General features: G+C 45.8%; 2 protein-coding genes and 1 long non-coding RNA gene across 3 annotated transcripts in view; all 3 read left to right on the top strand.

The window, feature by feature from the left end:
• The window catches only part of LOC115203676 (palmitoyltransferase ZDHHC7), a 48,653-nt gene extending 37,648 nt beyond the window's left edge, over positions 1–11,005 (top strand). Inside the window, exons 6-7 of the mRNA XM_029768602.1 lie at positions 6,370–6,500; positions 9,629–11,005. Of these exons, the coding sequence (XP_029624462.1) occupies positions 6,370–6,500; positions 9,629–9,808 (311 nt within the window). The 3' untranslated portion in view covers positions 9,809–11,005. The remainder of the gene's footprint in view (positions 1–6,369; positions 6,501–9,628) is intronic.
• A 1,459-nt stretch (positions 11,006–12,464) lies between these two features.
• Positions 12,465–14,198, top strand: LOC115203678 (extensin-like). Its single transcript, XM_029768604.1, has 2 exons — positions 12,465–12,969; positions 13,009–14,198. Exons 1-2 carry the CDS (start codon positions 12,488–12,490, stop codon positions 13,457–13,459), a joined length of 933 nt encoding a protein of 310 aa, XP_029624464.1. The 5' UTR covers positions 12,465–12,487; the 3' UTR covers positions 13,460–14,198.
• A 592-nt stretch (positions 14,199–14,790) lies between these two features.
• LOC115203695 (uncharacterized) lies at positions 14,791–15,328 on the top strand. The gene is made up of 2 exons (XR_003880224.1): positions 14,791–14,837; positions 14,957–15,328. It is a non-coding gene; the product is annotated as an uncharacterized LOC115203695 (long non-coding RNA).
• Positions 15,329–19,444: the final 4,116 nt, after the last annotated feature.

Genomic DNA, 19,444 nt, shown 5'->3' with positions numbered 1-19,444 from the left:
TATACCGTTTCCAAATAATGATGTTAGGCAAGAAAACATTTTTGAGAGGGTTAAAAATGGATTGTTTCTCCATGTAACCCACATACAAATTAGCATAGTTAGGAGCCATGGGAGATCCCATAGCAGTACCCTTCGTCTGAATAAAGAAATCATTTAGAAACATGAAGTAGTTGTGTGTGAGTACTATTTCAGCCAACGTTACAATGCAGGCACTGGAAGGTAGCTCATTAGGGTCACGTTGCAGAAGAAAATGTTCCATGGCTTCAATACCGCCCTCATGCGGAATATTTGTGTATAACGACTCAACATCAAAAGTAACTAACAAGGTGTTCTCAGGCAGAGGATCAAGAGATTCAATGATAGAGATCATACTGCTGGTGTCCTTTACAAAGGAGGGGAGCTGTTCTGCGAGTGGTCTAATAAAAAAGTAAACAAAAGTAGATAGAGGGGCCGTTATTGCATCAATGCCCGCTACAATAGGGCGCCCTGGAGGGTTTGTAACATTCTTGTGTAATTTCGGCAAAGTATAGAAAGTGGCAATTTTAGGGTGTTGGATGGCCAGAAAGTCATATTCTTTTTTGGTTATCTGACCAGAATTTAAATAACCATCTAGGACAGTAAAGATAGTATTCTGAAATTGGGAAGTAGGGTCACTTCTGAGTTTCTTGTAAAAGGTGTTGTCAAGCAGTTGTCTATGACACTCATTTACATAATCTGTCCTATCAATGAGTACCACCGACCCACCCTTATCAGCAGGACGAATAAGGACTGACGTATCAGATTGTAAATCAAGCGAAGCTTTTTTTTCATCCTTAGATAAATTATGGAAAGATTTGAAGTCCTGTTTATTCTTAAGGAGATGAGCAACATCTTTTTCAACAAGTCTGCAATATGTCTCAATAGAGTGATTGCGATTGGCTGGAGGTACAAAATAACTCTTGCTTCTAAAAGGAGTCGGAGTATGTACAGGTAAGTAACCTACTGGTTCAATAGAAGTATCAGGATTGGGGGAGCTAAAGTATTCCCTTAAACGGATGTTTCTAAAAAACTTAAACATGTCTACCTTAACGTCAAAATCGTTACACTGTGTTGTAGGCACAAAAGATAACCCTTTATTGAGCAAAGAGACATGGGCAGGGCTCAATATCTTGCTTGATAAATTAAAGACACTCAGTCCCGTGGGTTCTGGGACCGTGTGAACGGTCTCCTCTGCCTCTGATAGTCGTTTCTTCTTACCCCGTCGGGTGCGGCATCTCGTCGATGCGCGTGCCTGCGGCCACCTGCGCCCTTCCGTTGGCCCAGTCTCTCGTTGAATAAAAAACTGCCACTGGAAGCCGATAAGGCGCTGGTTGTAGAGTGTTGGTCAGACCGGGGTGGATCAAAGTAAGTGTCATCCCTCCTGCGTCTGCCATGGAGAGGAGCAGGATCTCCTTTGTCAGGGTTCTCAACATAGACTTTGATCTGAAGCCATTCTTGTGATTATTGTGATTTTGCCATTGTAATTGTTTGTTAGATACTTTTTAGACTACAAATGCTATGATCATATGTTATCCATTTGTTTGTCTTTTTGTATGTTTCTTGTATACCATTTTTTTAATATTTCAGTTAACCAATGATATTAGGCCATACTTGGCCATGATTACAAACACCTGTGTGTCTCTTGACACTATATAAATGACTCATCTCTCAGTGTTTGTGATGATACCCTGATGAAGACAGCTTAGCTGTCGAAACGTTGGTTATTAAAATTTTTGCATCTGAGCTCTTAGAGTGTGCGGCTTTCCTTTATTTTCTAATGTGCTCTTGCCGAAATCTTAGCAAGACTCCTATAAGCGTGTTTGCCAGGTCAGGGCCTTGAAGGAGTTCACTGTTAAGAGATGTACCTTTATAGGATGATGAACAGTCAAACACCACTCGTATTGTTCCTTTGAGCTTATAGTGAACGCCATGGTGTGGTATGTACCATACCTTGGCTTTCTTTCTGAGAAGCTGTTTTTGTGGTACCTTCTCGGCATAACCTTTTGTTATCATCTCTTCCATGAAGCCTTTGTACTTTGCAGCATAACCTTCATCCTTCTTAAACTTCCTGATGATATTTAGAGCCCGCTGCTTGCCATGTCACGATTGTTCGGCAGGACTACCTGTTTGTTGCGAAAGGGCAACGGTAAGTAGTAGTGACGGTCTTTGAGGGTTATGGAGCTTGATACTATCTCCATAAACTTACGATCCTCAGCTGACATCTCACTTTTCTCTTCATACTCTCTCTCAGGGAAGTCATGGTTGTATTGATTTACAAGAAGAACACCCAGGTCGGCCATTGAGATACGATTGGCCATCACCGTAGGACATCCAGATTCTTCTGCCATGGTACAATTGTTAAGAGGACCGTTCATCACCCAGCCAAAGATGGTTTTCACTGCATACGGTCCGTTGCCTTGGCTATTTATGATTTGCCAGGGTTCCATTGCCTTTGGAGCATTTACGCCAATCAGGAGTTCGACGTCGGCATCAATTTCCTTCAACTGAACCTCTTTCAGGTATGGCCACCTTTTGAGATCTTTCTGAGTGGGAATGTTCTCTCTTGTCACTGGGATCTTATTTTGGGTGTAGACCTTTGGTAATGCAAGAAATGTGTTGCCTTCCACGTTGCCAATCTCTAATCCAGATATCTCAAAGCTCTTGGTAGGACTCTCCTGCCCCATTGTGCGTAGCAGAATTTCAGTCTCACTGCATTTAGCATTCAGCTGCCTCATGAGTCTCTCCGTACAAAATGTTGCCGAGCTACCAGAATCGAGAAACGCATTGGTTAACACAGACTTGCTTCCATTTGCCACCTTTACTTGAACTGGCACAATTGCAAGTGCACAATCTGTACCGGCCCCGGTATCTTCACCAGCTTCCAGTGAGACAAGAGCACTGCTGACAGTCTCCTCCCGCTTTACTGCTACACCACTCATATCTGCCTTTTGAGATCTAAATCTCTCTCTTCCTTCAATGTGCAGGATAGTGGGGTGCTTTCTTTGACAGCTCTGACATGTCATCCTTCTTTTACATTCTTTGCTTAAGTGTCCTCTCATCAAACAGCCAAAACAAAGGCCTTTTGATCTCAGAAACTCAACCTTGGATTCGTGTGGCTGTGCCTTCACCTGTTGGCAGTCGACCAATAAATGCTCTCCAGCACAAAATACACATGAGGTACTGGGAGCGTCAGAAGGGTAGGTGCCTGGTCTCTTTACTTTTAATGTTTGTTCTTTTAGAGGTTTTTCAGAGTCACAATCTGCCACTACAGCTACTGCAGTGGCAAAGCTGCTTCCCCTACTCTTGGACTTGAACTGCTGTTTAAAGTCAGCTCGTGTTCTGGTTTTTAAAAACTTTTTGTTGGACAGGGGATCTTGAATATCTCCATACAACGGATCCTGCAGTATTTTGGCCTGTTTTTCCATGAACGTCACAAGGTCACTGAACTGGGCCCTCAGGTGTCTTCTCTCTAAAATATCACATGCCGTAGACCTCCATTTTTCCCTTAGTTTGAAGGGAAGTTTTGACATGATCAACTTTGTTGGAGGGAAGATTAAGCTCTTCCATGTTCTGTAGGTCTTGCATAGCGTTACAGCAACCTCTAAGAGTGCATAGCCACCCAGTCCCTTTCCATCATCCGGTTTGATGTTTGTCCAGTTCCAAGCTTTTTCCATGTAAGCAGTGGTGACTTTGATTTCATTGCCAAAGTATTCATTTAACAACCTCTTAGCCTCTGCATAGCCTCTTCTGGCTTCCATATGCAGACAACTACGTACCAGATCCTTGGGCTGACCAGTGGTGTACTGTTCCAGGTAATAGAGCCTATCCTGGTGACTGCTTGTCTTATCTTCTATACCATGTTCAAATGCACGCATGAATGGCCTAAAGTTTAGAGGATCACCGTCAAACATAGGTATCTCCCTAACAGGGAGTGTGGCCTGTTTGTGCTGTAGTACAAGGAGGTCAGCAATTTCATTCTGCCTTTGCATGACAGTAGAGAGGTTATCATGGCTGGTATTATCGCTGATACCCGCAGTGTTGATTCTGTGTTGATTGCTAGACCTTGCTGTTGGCTGCTGAAGGGTGTGGTTCATGACGGTTTTCTGAATAGGTTTTGATGGCTTTGTTGTGGGTTGTTGTAAAACCCTTTGTAGTGGGGTCTTTGGAACTGCACCTAATGCAGCAAACTCAACAGGTGATGGTTCAGGTTCCACATAGACCTCAGGTTCCTGGTTCTCAAAATAAGAGTTCATTCCATCTTCTTGGCTTAGTAAATGGGCTGCCACAGCATGGGATTGAGAAGTTGACTCAACACTCTCCAGGACCTTCAGTTTGGCATTATATGCTGCTATGTCCGTTTCCAGTGCCATTTTCTCCATCCTAACATTCAGTTGAGCTTTCTCCAGTTCCAGTGCATGCTTGTCCTGTAATGATGCTTGGCGAGCTAGTAGAGCTGCTCGTTCTGCCTCAGCTTTTAGGCGTGCAGACGACACTGAGGAAGCCGTCTTAGAATACTTTGTTTTACTTAAGTTTTTAACACATTGGAAATGCTGTCGTGTGGTTCAATGAGCGTTTGTGGCTCAACTTCAGCTTTTTTCCATATTTCCACCTCTTTCAGGAAATGTTCATAAGTTCTCATTCTTGGTTGATAATAGTTCATGCTCTCCTGGTCCCGTTCCTCCTCTGTGACCAGCTTTAGCACAGATTCATGAGCATTCTTAAAGTCATTGAGAACAGCATCAAATGCTTCAAGACTCTCATTCACAGTTTCAATGTTTCCTCCATCAACAAGAAGGACTTTTATTTCATTCATTTTGCGTGTACACACTCCAAGTTTGCCTCTCCGGGCTGCATAGAGTGAATTTAAATGCTCCTCTGCCCTCTCCAGTGGAGTCTTATTTGGGATTTCATCCTCCATCATTCACTTTTAGTTCACTCAATTTACAATGACACAGTTGTTGGTTTGATTGTTAAACGTAATGCCCCTTTAGACCTCCTTTAATGCTTTAAAACACAGTCATCCATTTCAGCATATTGACCCATTTTGAATTGAACATGTGCAAGTTCGGCATTTTAGTTGCGTTTTAAACATTTCATCCCTTTATACGTTTTGTCCCTTTAATGAAGTTTGAACACGCAGTATCATTCGTTGCGTGGATGCATTGCATTTCCACGTTAGGCCAAATATTAGACATATGATTAGGTTACATTGTGCATAGGATCTCAGTGTTTCCCAAACTTAAACTTCTTAATTGTTTTCACAGCGCTGTGTTTTGAATTTCATTCCCAGGTTTATCAAACATTCCAATTATAAGCACATTTGCGCTTCCATAATATGCATGATCAAACGATCGCATTGAACAGGGCAGCTCATTAATTCGCAGTGGTTACTCACGGCTGGCGAATTCTAGGAGTTCAAGTCCTTCCAAGCGAGCTGTCCTTATGGTACGAATGCAATTACAAATAGAACAATATCCAGTGTTTGTCCGAAACCGGAGATTTCCTTCCGATAGCAATCCTTCACAGAGTTTTTTGATTTGATTGTAGTGGCTTCCTTTCCTCTTTACCATAGCCACTGCCCAAGCCTGAAGCGGGGTTGTTTGGTACGCATACAGTCCACACTCAAGGTTTCCAAAAAGCCAAACATTCAATGTGATCCAGGGATATGGTGCAACAAAAATGTTTATTCTTCTTATATCTAACAGGAAAATGAATATCCAATCAACTTAAAACATAGGTTACTTGATATGGAAAATACACAATATGACCTGTCTGTATGTCTGTATGGTCAAAAAACTATACCGCTCCCGCGTCTAGCAAGGACTCCTCCCCCCAAAGGCCCAACTTCCTGCTTTTATCCTAACACACTTACTGCAGTACAATGAATGGGCAAGAGGGGGGGACAAAACTAAGTTACGCTAACAACAAATGAATACATCTCAATCAGGTAAATATAAATCATAAAGGTACGTACCTAATATTTCATCATATACATTCATATTTACACAAATATACATGGAGCACTGAATGTTCTGTCTTTTATACAAATATGTCCAAATCGGCTCTAACAGCACCCCTCTCTCCTCCTCTGTCAAAATAATGGCACCCCTCTCCTCCTCTGTCAAAATAATGACACCCCTCTCCTCTGTCAAAATAATGACACCCCTCCCTTCCTCTGTCAAAATAATGGCACCCCTCTCCTCCTCTGTCAAAATAATGGCACCCCTCTCCTCCTCTGTCAAGATAATGACACCCTCCTCCTCCTCTGTCAAAATAATGACACCCCCTCTCCTCCTCTGTCAAAATAATGACGTCACCTCTCTCCTCCTCTCCCACAATTCCGTCTCCCAGAATGCACTGACTTCTCTCCTCCGGTGGCGGTGATGCTGATGGTCTTCCTCTGTCTGGAGGCCTTCCTCTTCCTCACCTTCACCGTGGTGATGTTTGGAACGCAGATCCACTCCATCTGCAACGACGAGACGGTGAGGCACCCAGCACGCCACACGCTGTGGTCGTCACCACTTAAAGGAACACTTGACAAGGTTTACGGCAGTGGTGGAAAAAAACTACTCAATTGTCATACTTGAGTAAAAGTAAAGATACTTTTAATAGAAAATGAATCAAGAAAAAAAGTGAAAGTCACCCAGTAAAATACTACTTGAGTAAAAGTATTTGGTTTTAAATGTACTTACGTATCAAAAGTAAATGTACAGTTGTAGTGGGAAGTTTACATACACTTAGGTTGGAGTCATTCAAACTCGTTTTTCAACCACTCCACAAATTTCTTGTTAAACAAACTATAGTTTTGGTAAGTCGGTTAGGATATCTACTTTGTGCATGACACAAGTAATTCTTCCAACAATTGTTTCCAGATTATTTCACTTATAATTCACTGTATCACAATTCCAGTGGGTCAGAAGTTTACAATACACTAAGTTGACTGTGCCTTTAAACAGCTTGAAAAATTCCAGAAAATTATGTCATGGTTTTAGATACTTCTGATAGGCTACTTGACATCATTTGAGTAAATTGGAGGTGTACCTGTGGATGTATTTAAAGGCCTACCTTCAAACTCAGTGCCTCTTTGCTTGATATCATGGGAAAATCAAAAGAAATCAGCCAAGACCTCAGAAAAAAAAATAGTAGACCTCCACAAGTCTGGTTCATCCTTGGGAGCAATTTCCAAACGCCTGAAGGTACCACGTTCATCTGTACAAACAATAGTACGCAAGTATAAACACCATGGGACCACGCAGTCGTCATACCGCTCAGGAAGGAGACGCGTTCTGTCTCCTAGAGATGAACGTACTTTGGTGTGAAAAGTGCAAATCTGGAGGAAAAGGGTACAAAAGTATCTATATTCACAGTAAAGCAAGTCCTATATCGACATAACCTGAAAAGCCGCTCTGCAAGGAAGAAGCCACTGCTCCAAAACTGCATTAAAAAAGCCAGACTTCGGTTTGCAACTGCACATGGGGACAAAGACTGTACTTTGTGGAGAAATGTCCTCTGGTCTGATGAAACAAAAATAGAACTGTTTGGCCATAATGACCATCGTTATGTTTGGAGGAAAATGGGGGAGGCTTGCAAGCCGAAGAACACCATCCCGACCGTGAAGCATGGGGGTGGCAGCATCATGTTGTGGGGGTGCTTTGCTGCAGGAAGGACTGGTGCACTCCACAAAATAGATGGCATCATGAGGTATGAAAAATATGTGGATATATTGAAGCAACATCTCAAGACATCAGTCAGGAAGTTAAAGCTTGGTCGCAAATGGGTCTTCCAAATGGACAATGACCCCAAGCATACTTCCAAAGTTGTGGCAAAATGGCTTAAGGACAAAAAAGTCAAGGTATTGGAGTGGCCATCACAAAGACCTGATCTCAATCCTATAGAAAATTTGTGGGCAGAACTGAAAAAGTGTGTGCGAGCAAGGAGGCCTACAAACCTGACTCAGTTACACCAGCTCTGTCAGGAGGAATGGACCAAAATTCATCCAACTTATTGTGGGAGGCTTGTGGAAGGCTACCCAAAACGTTTGACCCAAGTTAAACAATTGAAAGGCAATGCTACCAAATACTAATTGAGTGAATGTAAACTTCTGACTCACTGGGAATGTGATGAAATAAATAAAAGCTGAAATAAATCATTCTCTCTACTATTATTCTGACATTTCACATTCTTAAAATAAAGTGGTGATCCTAACTGACCTAAGACAGGGAATTTTAACTAGGATTAAATATCAGGAATTGTGAAAAACTGAGTTTAAATGTATTTGGCTAAGGTGTATGTAAACTTCCGACTTTAACTGTAAGTTATTTTCACCACTGGCTTACAGGAACAGTGAACCTCGGTCATTGAATTGTTCACTGGCTGTTTTCCTGTGTTTACTTTCAGTCGCTTTTCAAATTAGGTGATTTAAATGGAGGTGTAGTTTGCTGAAGGATTTCAGAACCTGATCCTCGTTGTTGTTGAAATGACCTCAGTTCAATCTGACGACATTATTTCCAACACAAGAGGCTCTCTGTGACTGGTGACCAAGTCTCAGTATGTGGGTATAGGCCTCTGTCTGAAGCTTCTCCTAGCAGATAGCTGTGGTATTAACGACTGACTATCACAGTTCACCTCAAAGTAACCGGTCCCTCAGCCTAGTAATAATAACAGTTGGGTTAGTAACTTCTCCCTCAGCCTAGTAATAATAACAGTTGGGTTAGTAACTGGTCCCTCAGCCTAGTAATAATAACAGTTGGGTTAGTAACTTCTCCCTCAGCCTAGTAATAATAACAGTTGGGTTAGTAACTGGTCCCTCAGCCTAGTAATAATAACAGTTGGGTTAGTAACTGGTCCCTCAGCCTAGTAATAATAACAGCTGGGTTAGTAACAGAGAAACTGGTCCCTCAGCCTAGTAATAATAACAGCTGGGTTAGTAACAGAGAAACTGGTCCATCAGCCTAGTAATAATAACAGCTGGGTTAGTAACAGAGTAACTGGTCCCTCAGCCTAGTAATAATAACAGTTGGGTTAGTAACTGGTCCTTCAGCCTAGTAATAATAACGACTGGGTTAGTAACTTGTCCCTCAGCCTAGTAATAATAACAGTTGGGTTGGTAACTGGTCCCTCAGCCTAGTAATAATAACAGTTGGGTTAGTAACTGGTCCCTCAGCCTTGTAATAATAACAGCTGGGTTAGTAACTGGTCCTTCAGCCTAGTAATAATAACGGCTGGGTTAGTAACTTGTCCCTCAGCCTAGTAATAATAACAGTTAGGTTGGTAACTGGTCCCTCAGCCTAGTAATAATAACAGTTGGGTTAGTAACTGGTCCCTCAGCCTAGTAATAATAACAGTTGGGTTAGTAACAGAGTAACTGGTGTCTCTCCTCTCCAGGTTCCTCTCGTCTCCTAGTCTGACTGGACTATAGATCATTCTGGTCCAACTCCTTCAGGTTTCCCCTGATATCCATGAACACATAGAACAAAATGTCTGTCCTGAATCGACCTAGTTGAGGCAACAGTAGCTCTGGTTCATTAAAATAATATGTTGACTAAAGTGTCTGTCTCTCTGTCTCTCTGTCTCTCTGTCTCTCTGTCTCTCTGTCGGTGTCATCTCCCAGGAGATCGAGCGTCTGAAGAATGAGAAGCCGACGTGGGAGCGGCGTCTGCGCTGGGAGGGGATGAAGGCCGTGTTCGGAGGCCCGCCCTCCTTCCTCTGGTTCAACCCGTTCTCCGGCCTGCGTCTGCGGTGCCTGCTGATGACACGTACACGCCGTAGTGGTGTGGAGTTCTCTGTCTGAGGGCTGAGCAGCCCAAAACACAGCTCTTCCCTGTCTGATACCCTCAGACCTCTCTGGACCGTCTGATACCCCCGCCGGACCTCTCTGGACCGTCTGATACCCCCGCCGGACCTCTCTGGACCGTCTGATCCCCCGGACCTCTTTGGACCGTCTGATACCCCCGCCGGACCTCTCTGGACCGTCTGATACCCCCGCCGGACCTCTTTGGACCGTTTGATACCCCCGCCGGACCTCTCTGGACCGTCTGATACCCCCGCCGGACCTCTCTGGACCGTCTGATACCCCCGCCGGACCTCTCTGGACCGTCTGATACCCCCGCCGGACCTCTCTGGACCGTCTGATACCCCCGCCGGACCTCTCTGGACCGTCTGATACCCCCGCCGGACCTCTCTGGACCGTTTGATACCCCCGCTGGATCTCTCTGGACCATCTGATACCCCCGCCGGACCTCTCTGGACCGTCTGATACCCCGCCGGACCTCTCTGGACCGTCTGATACCCCCGCCGGACCTCTCTGGACCGTCTGATACCCCGCCGGACCTCTCTGGACCGTCTGATACCCCCGCCGGACTTCTCTGGACCGTTTGATACCCCCGCCGGACCTCTCTGGACCGTCTGATACCCCCGCCGGACTTCTCTGGACCGTCTGATACCCCTGCCGGACCTCTCTGGACCGTCTGATAACCCCGCCGGACCTCTCTGGACCGTTTGATACCCCCGCTGGATCTCTCTGGACCATCTGATACCCCCGCCGGACCTCTCTGGACCGTCTGATACCCCGCCGGACCTCTCTGGACCGTCTGATACCCCCGCCGGACCTCTCTGGACCGTTGGACACATCATGGGGGTTTTGGTGGCACCCCTGGACTGATAGGACGGGGTGTAACCTGTGACTTACGTAATGGAGAACAGCTGTACCCCCCCATACACACTACAGGGGGTCTCCTGAAGTCCCTGTCTCTCTGCCCTTAGCCATGCTGGAAGCCCTTTTTCTATCTCCACCCCACTGACAGGGAGACCAGTATCTTGGTCTGTCTGTCCACACAGAGAGACTAGGGCTGAATATGGGTCAGTCCTCCACACAGAGAGACTGGGGCTGAATATGGCTCTGACCTCCACACAGAGAGACTAGGGCTGAAAATGGATCAGTCCTCCACACAGAGAGACTAGAGCTGAATATGGGGCTGAATCCTCCACACAGAGAGACTGGGGCTGAATCCGCCACACAGAGAGACTAGGGCTGAATATGGGTCAGTCCTCCACACAGAGAGACTGGGGCTGAATATGGCTCTGACCTCCACACAGAGAGACTAGGGCTGAATATGGATCAGTCCTCCACACAGAGAGACTAGAGCTGAATATGGGGCTGAATCCTCCACACAGAGAGACTGGGGCTGAATATGGGGCTGAATCCGCCACACAGAGAGACTAGGGCTGAATATGGGTCAGTCCTCCACACAGAGAGACTGGGGCTGAATATGGCTCTGACCTCCACACAGAGAGACTAGGGCTGAATATGGATCAGTCCTCCACACAGAGAGACTAGAGCTGAATATGGGGCTGAATCCTCCACACAGAGAGACTGGGGCTGAATATGGGGCTGAATCCGCCACACAGAGAGACTAGGGCTGAATATGGGTCAGTCCTCCACACAGAGAGACTGGGGCTGAATATGGCTCTGACCTCCACACAGAGAGACTAGGGCTGAATATGGATCAGTCCTCCACACAGAGAGACTAGAGCTGAATATGGGGCTGAATCCTCCACACAGAGAGACTGGGGCTGAATATGGGGCTGAATCCGCCACACAAAGAGACTAGGGCTGAATATGGATCAGTCCTCCACACAGAGAGACCAGCCTGCCCTGCTCTGCTGTGAGCCCCATTCAGCCAGTCAGCCAGCCAGCCAGTCAGCCAGCCAGCCAGCCAGCCAGTCAGCCAGTCAGTCAGCCACACTGGATACATATTGTACATCTATTCACTTGTTCTGCGTACTGGTGCAGTCTTAACCTGCTGTTCTATGTCTGCATGAGGATGTGAACAGGGTCCGTTTGCTTTTTTATAACGAGCTCCTTTTCTGTCTGGCACAATCTGAAGACACCGTGTTGTGGTCGGACGTTTTAAACAGGACTTGTCTAGGACACCCAAGGACAGACAGGACAAGGGGGAGAAAATGACGTTCTGAGTTTAAGTACAGTCCAGGACTTGAACACTTCAGGCACTGAGGACAAACAGGTGACAGGGGATGAAGAGTGTGTGTTTGATGTTGACGCTTCTCAAGAAACCAGACCGGAGCCTGGTCCTCCCTGCCTCTTGCCACAACCCAAGTGTACTGACTACTGATATTAAACAGCCTGAACATAGAGTCTATCTACTCAACGCAGACGTTCAGTGCTTCCTCTGCCCCTGAGCCTCGACGTACCCAACACCTGAACTATGCCCCTGATGCAACAGACTGAACAACGGGTTGAGCTGTGACCTGGACCATGTTCGGTATACTCAAATGGGTCAAAAACATTTAAATGGGTGGGGAGGTACTACCAGAATTTAGCTAATCTGAAACGCTGAAAAATGTATTTTTGTTGTTTCTTTGTATTTTGTCTCATTGGTTGTTTTTCCCTCCTTGTTTAGGAGCTGCTACGGTGTTTCCCAGACCCCAAGTCCTGTCCCCGCCTTTACCAATGTTTCCCATGTCCTGTCCCCGCCTTTACCAATGTTTCCCATGTCCTGTCCCCGCCTTTACCAATGTTTCCCAGAACCCAAGTCCTGTCCCCCCCTTTACCAATTTTTCCCATGTCCTGTCCCCCCCTTTACCAATGTTTCCCAGACCCCAAGTCCTGTCCCCCCTTTACCAATGTTTCCCATGTCCTATTCCCCCCTTTACCAATGTTTCCCATGTCTTGTCCCCCCCTTTACCAATGTTTCCCATGTCCTGTTCCCCCCTTTACCAATGTTTCCCAGACCCCAAGTCCTGTTCCCCCCTTTACCAATGTTTCCCATGTGCTGTTCCCCCCTTTACCAATGTTTCCCAGACCCCAAGTCCTGTCCCCCCCCTTTACCAATGTTTCCCAAGTCCTGTTCCCCCATTTACCAATGTTTCCCAAGTCCTGTTCCCCCCTTTACCAATGTTTCCCATGTCCTGTCCCCCCCTTTACCAATGTTTCCCATGTCCTGTTCCCCCCTTTACCAATGTTTCCCAGACCCCAAGTCCTGTCCCCCCCTTTACCAATGTTTCCCATGTCCTGTTCCCCCCTTTACCAATGTTTCCCAAGTCCTGTTCCCCCCTTTACCAATGTTTCCCATGTCCTGTTCCCCCCTTTACCAATGTTTCCCATGTCCTGTCCCCCCCTTTACCAATGTTTCCCATGTCCTGTTCCCCCCTTTACCAATGTTTCCCATGTCCTGTCCCCCCCTTTACCAATGTTTCCCATGTCCTGTTCCCCCCTTTACCAATGTTTCCCATGTCCTGTTCCCCCCTTTACCAATGTTTCCCAGACCCCAAGTCCTGTCCCCCCCTTTACCAATGTTTCCCAGACCCCAAGTCCTGTCCCCCCCTTTACCAATGTTTCCCAGACCCCAAGTCCTGTCCCACCCTTTACCAATGTTTCCCATACTTGGTCCTGCCCCCCCCCCCCCCTTGGGTGCACGTTTAGTTTCTGCCCACAGCACAACACAGCTGATTCAAGTAACCTACTGGTCATGAAGCTTTGATCAACTGAATCAGCTGTGTAATGTGGGGGGGCCCGGGGGGGGGGGCCCCCAGGACCCAGTTTGGGAAACATTGCTAACAGAAAGGAGCTTTAGCACTAAACTGCAAGATCATCTTTTTAATTTGATTTGAATGAGGACTGATGATGATGATGATGATGATGATGATGGACTGAATGAAATGCTGATGTCTTACTGTACCCTCGTTTCCACCCCCCCTACCACAACCCCCTGTCTTACTGTACCCTCGTTTCCACCCCCCTACCACAACCCCCTGTCTTACTGTACCCTCGTTTCCACCCCCCCTACCACAACCCCCTGTCTTACTGTACCCTTGTTTCCACCCCCCTACTACAACCCCCTGTCTTACTATACCCTCATTTCCACCCCCCCTACTACAACTCCCTGTCTTACTGTACCCTCATTTCCACCTTGGTTGCATAACAAATGCTATTTCCTATATACCCAGTGGACATACCCAGAACATTAAGAACACCTTCCTGACCTCCCTCGTGATGAAGGTTGTTTCAGTCCACCATTTTGTTCCCCATCAGCCCTCCTGACCTCCCTCATGATCAAATCAAATCAAATTTATTTATATAGCCCTTCGTATATCAGCTGAAATCTCAAAGTGCTGTACAGAAACCCAGCCTAAAACCCCAAACAGCAAGCAATGCATGTGAAAGAGGCACGGTGGCTAGGAAAAACTCCCTAGGAAAAACTCCCTAGAAAGGCCAAAAACCTAGGAAGAAACCTAGAGAGGAACCAGGCTATGAGGGGTGGCCAGTCCTCTTCTGGCTGTGCCGGGTGGATATTATAACAGAACATGGTCAAGATGTTAAAATGTTCATAAATGACCAGCATGGTCAAATAATAATAATCATTGTAGTTGTCGAGGGTGCAACAAGCACGTCCGGTGAACAGGTCAGGGTTCCGTAGCCGCAGGCAGAACAGTTGAAACTGGAGCAGCAGCATGGCCAGGTGGACTGGGGACAGCAAGGAGTCATCATGCCAGGTAGTCCCGAGGCATGGTCCTAGGGCTCAGGTCCTCCGAGAGAAAGAAAGAAAGAGAGAGAGAATTAGAGAGAGCATATTTAAATTCACACAGGACACCGGATAAGACAAGAGAATACTCCAGATGAAACAGACTGACCCTAGCCCCCCGGCACATAAACTACTGCAGCATAAATACTGGAGGCTGAGACAGGAGGGATCAGAAGACACTGTGGCCCCATCCGATGATACCCCCGGACAGGGCCAAACAGGCAGGATATAACCCCACCCACTTTGCCAAAGCACAGTCCCCACACCACTATGATGAAGGTTGTTTCAGTCCACCATTTTGTTCCCCCTCAACCCTCCTGACCTCCCTCATGATGAAGGTTGTTTCAGTCCAACATTTTGTTCCCCCTCAGCCCTCCTGACCTCATCTCGTGATGAAGGTTGTTTCAGTCCACCATTTTGTTCCCCCTCAACCCTCCTGACCTCCCTCATGATGAAGGTTGTTTCAGTCCACCATTTTGTTCCCCCTCAGCTCTCCTGACCTCCCTCATGATGAAGGTTGTTTCAGTCCACCATTTTGTTCCCCATCAGCCCTCCTGATCTCATCATCTCTCTGCTTATTTTGATGGCTTCACAACAGAGCCATTGTGACACAGTTTGTTTTATGAGATACGAGTCCCCTAATCAATACAATCATCAATCATGCAAATATCCGCCTTTGGATTTTAATGCCGTATCTTTTTTAAACTGTATCCATTTGATTTATGATTATAGAAATCATTTGTTTTAAAATAAAGAATCTGTGAACAACATGTCCGTATGTAAAACATTTACATTTACATCATTTAGCAGACGCTCTTATCCAGAGCGACTTACAAATTGGTGCATTCACCTTATGATATCCAGTGGAACAACTACTTTACAATAGTACATCTATTGTAAAGGCTGATGTGGAAAAAGGACCTTGTTATTTTACTCCCTGAGGGTCTGCAGGATGTGTCTCTGAAGACAACCCAAGCCTTTCATTAAAATGCTGTAATGAGAATGTATGTTATTTAGATACTTATAAAAGTTGGGACGGAGGGAACACTGAGAGACAACGGATCTGTCCCAATGGTACCCTATTCCCTATATATAGTGAACATCACAACAACAAAAAAAGAAAAAAATGTATGAAATGAAATATATGCATTCACTACCGTAAGTCGCTCTGGATAAGAGCGTCTGCTAAATGACTAAAATGTAAATGTAAATGTAATGAACTACTTTAGAACATGACGCTTAGGGCTCTGGTCTAAAGTAGTGCACTATATATAGGGAATAGGGTGCCATAGGGCTCTGGTCTAAAGTAGTGCACTATATATATATAGGAAATAGGGTGCCATAGGGTTCTGGTCCAAAGTAGTGCACTATATATATAGGGAATAGGGTGCCATAGGGCTCTGGTCTAAAGTAGTGCACTATATATATAGGGAATAGGGTGCCATAGGGCTCTGACCTAAAGTAGTGCACTATATATAGGGAATAGGGTGCCATAGGGCTCTGGTCTAAAGTCGTGCACTACATAGGGAATGGAGTTCCATAGAGATCTGGTCTAATGTAGTGCACTATATAGGGAATAGGGTGCCATATGGTCCTGGTCTAAAGTAGTGCACTATATAGGGAATAGGGTTCCATAGGGCTCTGGTCTAAAGTAGTGCACTATATAGGGAATAGGGTTCCATAGGGCTCTGGTCTAAAGTAGTGCACTATATAGGGAATAGGGTTCCATAGGGCTCTGGTCTAAAGTAGTGCACTATATATAGGGAATAGGGTTCCATAGGGCTCTGGTCTAAAGTAGTGCACTATATAGGGAATAGGGTTCCATAGGGCTCTGGTCTAAAGTAGTGCACTATATATAGGGAATAGGGTTCCATAGGGCTCTGGTCTAATGTAGTGCACTATATATAGGGAATAGGGTGCCATCGGGATCTGGTCTAAAGAAGTGCACTATATAGGGAATAGGGTGCCATAGGGCTCTGATCTAAAGTAGTGCACTATATAGGGAATAGGGTGCCATAGGGCTCTGGTCTAAAGTAGTGCACTATATATAGGGAATAGGGTGCCATAGGGCTCTGGTCTAAAGTCGTGCACTATATATAGGGAATAGGGTGCCATAGGGCTCTGGTCTAAAGTAGTGCACTATATAGGGAATAGGGTGCCGTAGGGTTCTGGTCTAATGTAGTGCACTATATATAGGGAATAGGGTGCCATCGGGATCTGGTCTAAAGAAGTGCACTATATAGGGAATAGGGTGCCATAGGGCTCTGATCTAAAGTAGTGCACTATATAGGGAATAGGGTGCCATAGGGCTCTGGTCTAAAGTAGTGCACTATATATAGGGAATAGGGTGCCATAGGGCTCTGCTCTAAAGTCGTGCACTATATATAGGGAATAGGGTGCCATAGGGCTCTGGTCTAAAGTAGTGCACTATATAGGGAATAGGGTGCCGTAGGGTTCTGGTCTAAAGTCGTGCACTATATATAGGGAATAGGGTGCCATAGGGCTCTGGTCTAAAGTAGTGCACTATATAGGGAATAGGGTGCCATTTGGGATGTATCCAATCATATCATGACCTTAGTCATTGAGGCATCGTTGACTGTTACTGGTCTGTCTGCCCTTCCTCTGAATCAACGTTACTGGACTGTCTGCCCTTCCTCTGAATCAACGTTACTGGACTGTCTGCTCTTCCTCTGAATCAACGTTACTGGACTGTCTGCTCTTCCTCTGAATCAATGTTACTGGACTGTCTGCCCTTCCTCTGAATCAACGTTACTAGACTGTCTGCCCTTCCTCTGAATCAACGTTACTGGACTGTCTGCCCTTCCTCCGATGACGGGGACGTGGATTAAGTCAGCCCCTCACACCTCTCTGATTCAGAGGGGTTAAATACAGAAGACACATTTCGGTTGAATGCATTCAATTGTCCAACTGACTAGGTTATCCCCTCCCCTTTTCCCTTCCCTAGTAATCTGGATTCAGTCGCTTCTCTCTCTCCATTCAAACACTACTGAGAACTCCCTGAGTATCGCACACTATTCTCTATAGGCCCCGGTGACAAGCAGTGCACTATAAAGGGATTAAGGTGCTATTTGAGACGCATCCACCTGGCACGTAGCCTTGTGAAACCTACTGACCGCTGTACAGTATAGAGAATCTGTAGCAGGGTGGTGCTGTGTTGTAAACAGCTCTACAGTATAGAGAATCTGTAGCAGGGTGCTGTGTTGTAAACAGCTCTACAGTATAGAGAATCTGTAGCAGGGTGCTGTGTTGTAAACAGCTCTACAGTATAGAGAATCTGTAGCAGGTTGCTGTGTTGTAAACAGCTCTACAGTATAGAGAATCTGTAGCAGGTTGCTGTGTGTTGTTAACAGCTCGACAGTATAGAGAATCTAGCAGGGTGCTGTGTTGTAAACAGCTCTACAGTATAGAGAATCTGTAGCAGGGTGCTGTGTTGTAAACAGCTCTACAGTATAGAGAATCTGTAGCAGGGTGCTGTGTGTTGTAGACAGCTCTACAGTATAGAGAATCTGTAGCAGGGTGCTGTGTTGTAAACAGCTCTACAGTATAGAGAATCTGTAGCAGGGTGCTGTGTTGTAAACAGCTCTACAGTATAGAGAATCTGTAGCAGGGTGCTGTTACAGATTAAACTGGATGAGCTCATTTAGAGACTATCCTACCAATCACTGGAGAATAAACTGGATGAGCTCCGTTAGACTATCCTACCAATCACTGGAGAATAAACTGGATGAGCTCCGTTAGAGACTATCCTACCAATCTCCAGTGATTGAACATTTGTTAATAGAACGGAGGGTAGAGGCGGATTATTTTTTTGCCAAAGTAGTTTCGTCAGGGTGCCCGCACTTCGGCCTCTCAGGCAGTCTTTTCCTTTTATGAGTCTCTGGGATCAGGGCCTGGTCCAGTCTCTGGGATCGGGGCCTGGTCCAGTCTCTGGGATCGGGGCCTGGTCTGTGATCAGTGCCTGGTCCGGGTTCAGGGCCTGGTCCAGTATCTGGGATCGGGGCCTGGTCCAGCCTCTGGGATCGGGGCCTGGTCCAGCCTCTGGGATCGGGGCCTGGTCCAGCCTCTGGGATCGGGGCCTGGTCCAGCCTCTGGGATCGGGGCCTGGTCCAGCCTCTGGGATCGGGGCCTGGTCCAGCCTCTGGGATTGGGGCCTGGTCCAGAGTGAGCAGTATGTCCTGCGCTGCCGACTCCTTGAAGTAGAAATCATCATCCAAGTGGAGGTTAGTGATCGCTGTTCTGATGTCCAGAAGATATTTTCAGTCATAGGAAACAATGGTGGAAACATTATGTATATAAAAACAGCAGAACTGGTCATGAGTCCGTAAAACGGCAGATATCCATTGCAACAGTCTGTTTCTTGACGTATTATATCCTGTTCATTTTGTCTTGTAGTATTTATTTGAGTTAAGTCAGAAGAAAAGTGGGACACTTATAGCATTTCCATCTTCTGTAACCTCTGCAGACACACTTAGTGAACAAAACATTAAGTACACCTTCCTAGTATTGAGTTGCACCCCCTTTTGCCTTCAGAACAGCCTCAATTCTTCAGGGGCATGGACTCTCTACAAGGTGTGGAAAGCGTTCCACAGGGATGCTGGTCCATGTTGACTTCAATGCTTCCCACAGTTTTGTCCTTTGGGTGTTAGATCTTTCTTGATACACAGGAAACTGTTGACAAACTAACAGAGTTGCAGTTCGTGACCTTCAAACCAGTGTGCCTGGTACCTACTACCAATTATTGAAAGATGTTTTTTAAAATGTGTCTTAAATTGTCTTTATAATGTGTTGTTTTGCATAATAAACCTGATTCGATTAAAAATAAAGATGGCTATTTGGCTGTTCCATTTATTGGCCTGTACAAAAAA

The sequence above is a fragment of the Salmo trutta genome, chromosome 12 (genome assembly GCF_901001165.1).
Source record: "Salmo trutta chromosome 12, fSalTru1.1, whole genome shotgun sequence".
Lineage (NCBI taxonomy): Eukaryota > Metazoa > Chordata > Actinopteri > Salmoniformes > Salmonidae > Salmo > Salmo trutta.
This window is presented reverse-complemented; position numbering and strand designations above follow the sequence as displayed.

What these genes read in the sequence shown, in the direction of transcription:
- LOC115203678 (XM_029768604.1), top strand. Translation starts at nt 12,488, where the DNA reads ATGTTTCCCATGTCCTGTCCCCGCCTTTACCAATGTTTCCCATGTCCT. An exon ending in CCCCCCCTTTACCAATGTTT is followed by an intron (nt 12,970 to 13,008) that starts CCCATGTCCTGT and finishes TGTTTCCCAGAC; the next exon opens with CCCAAGTCCTGTCCCCCCCT.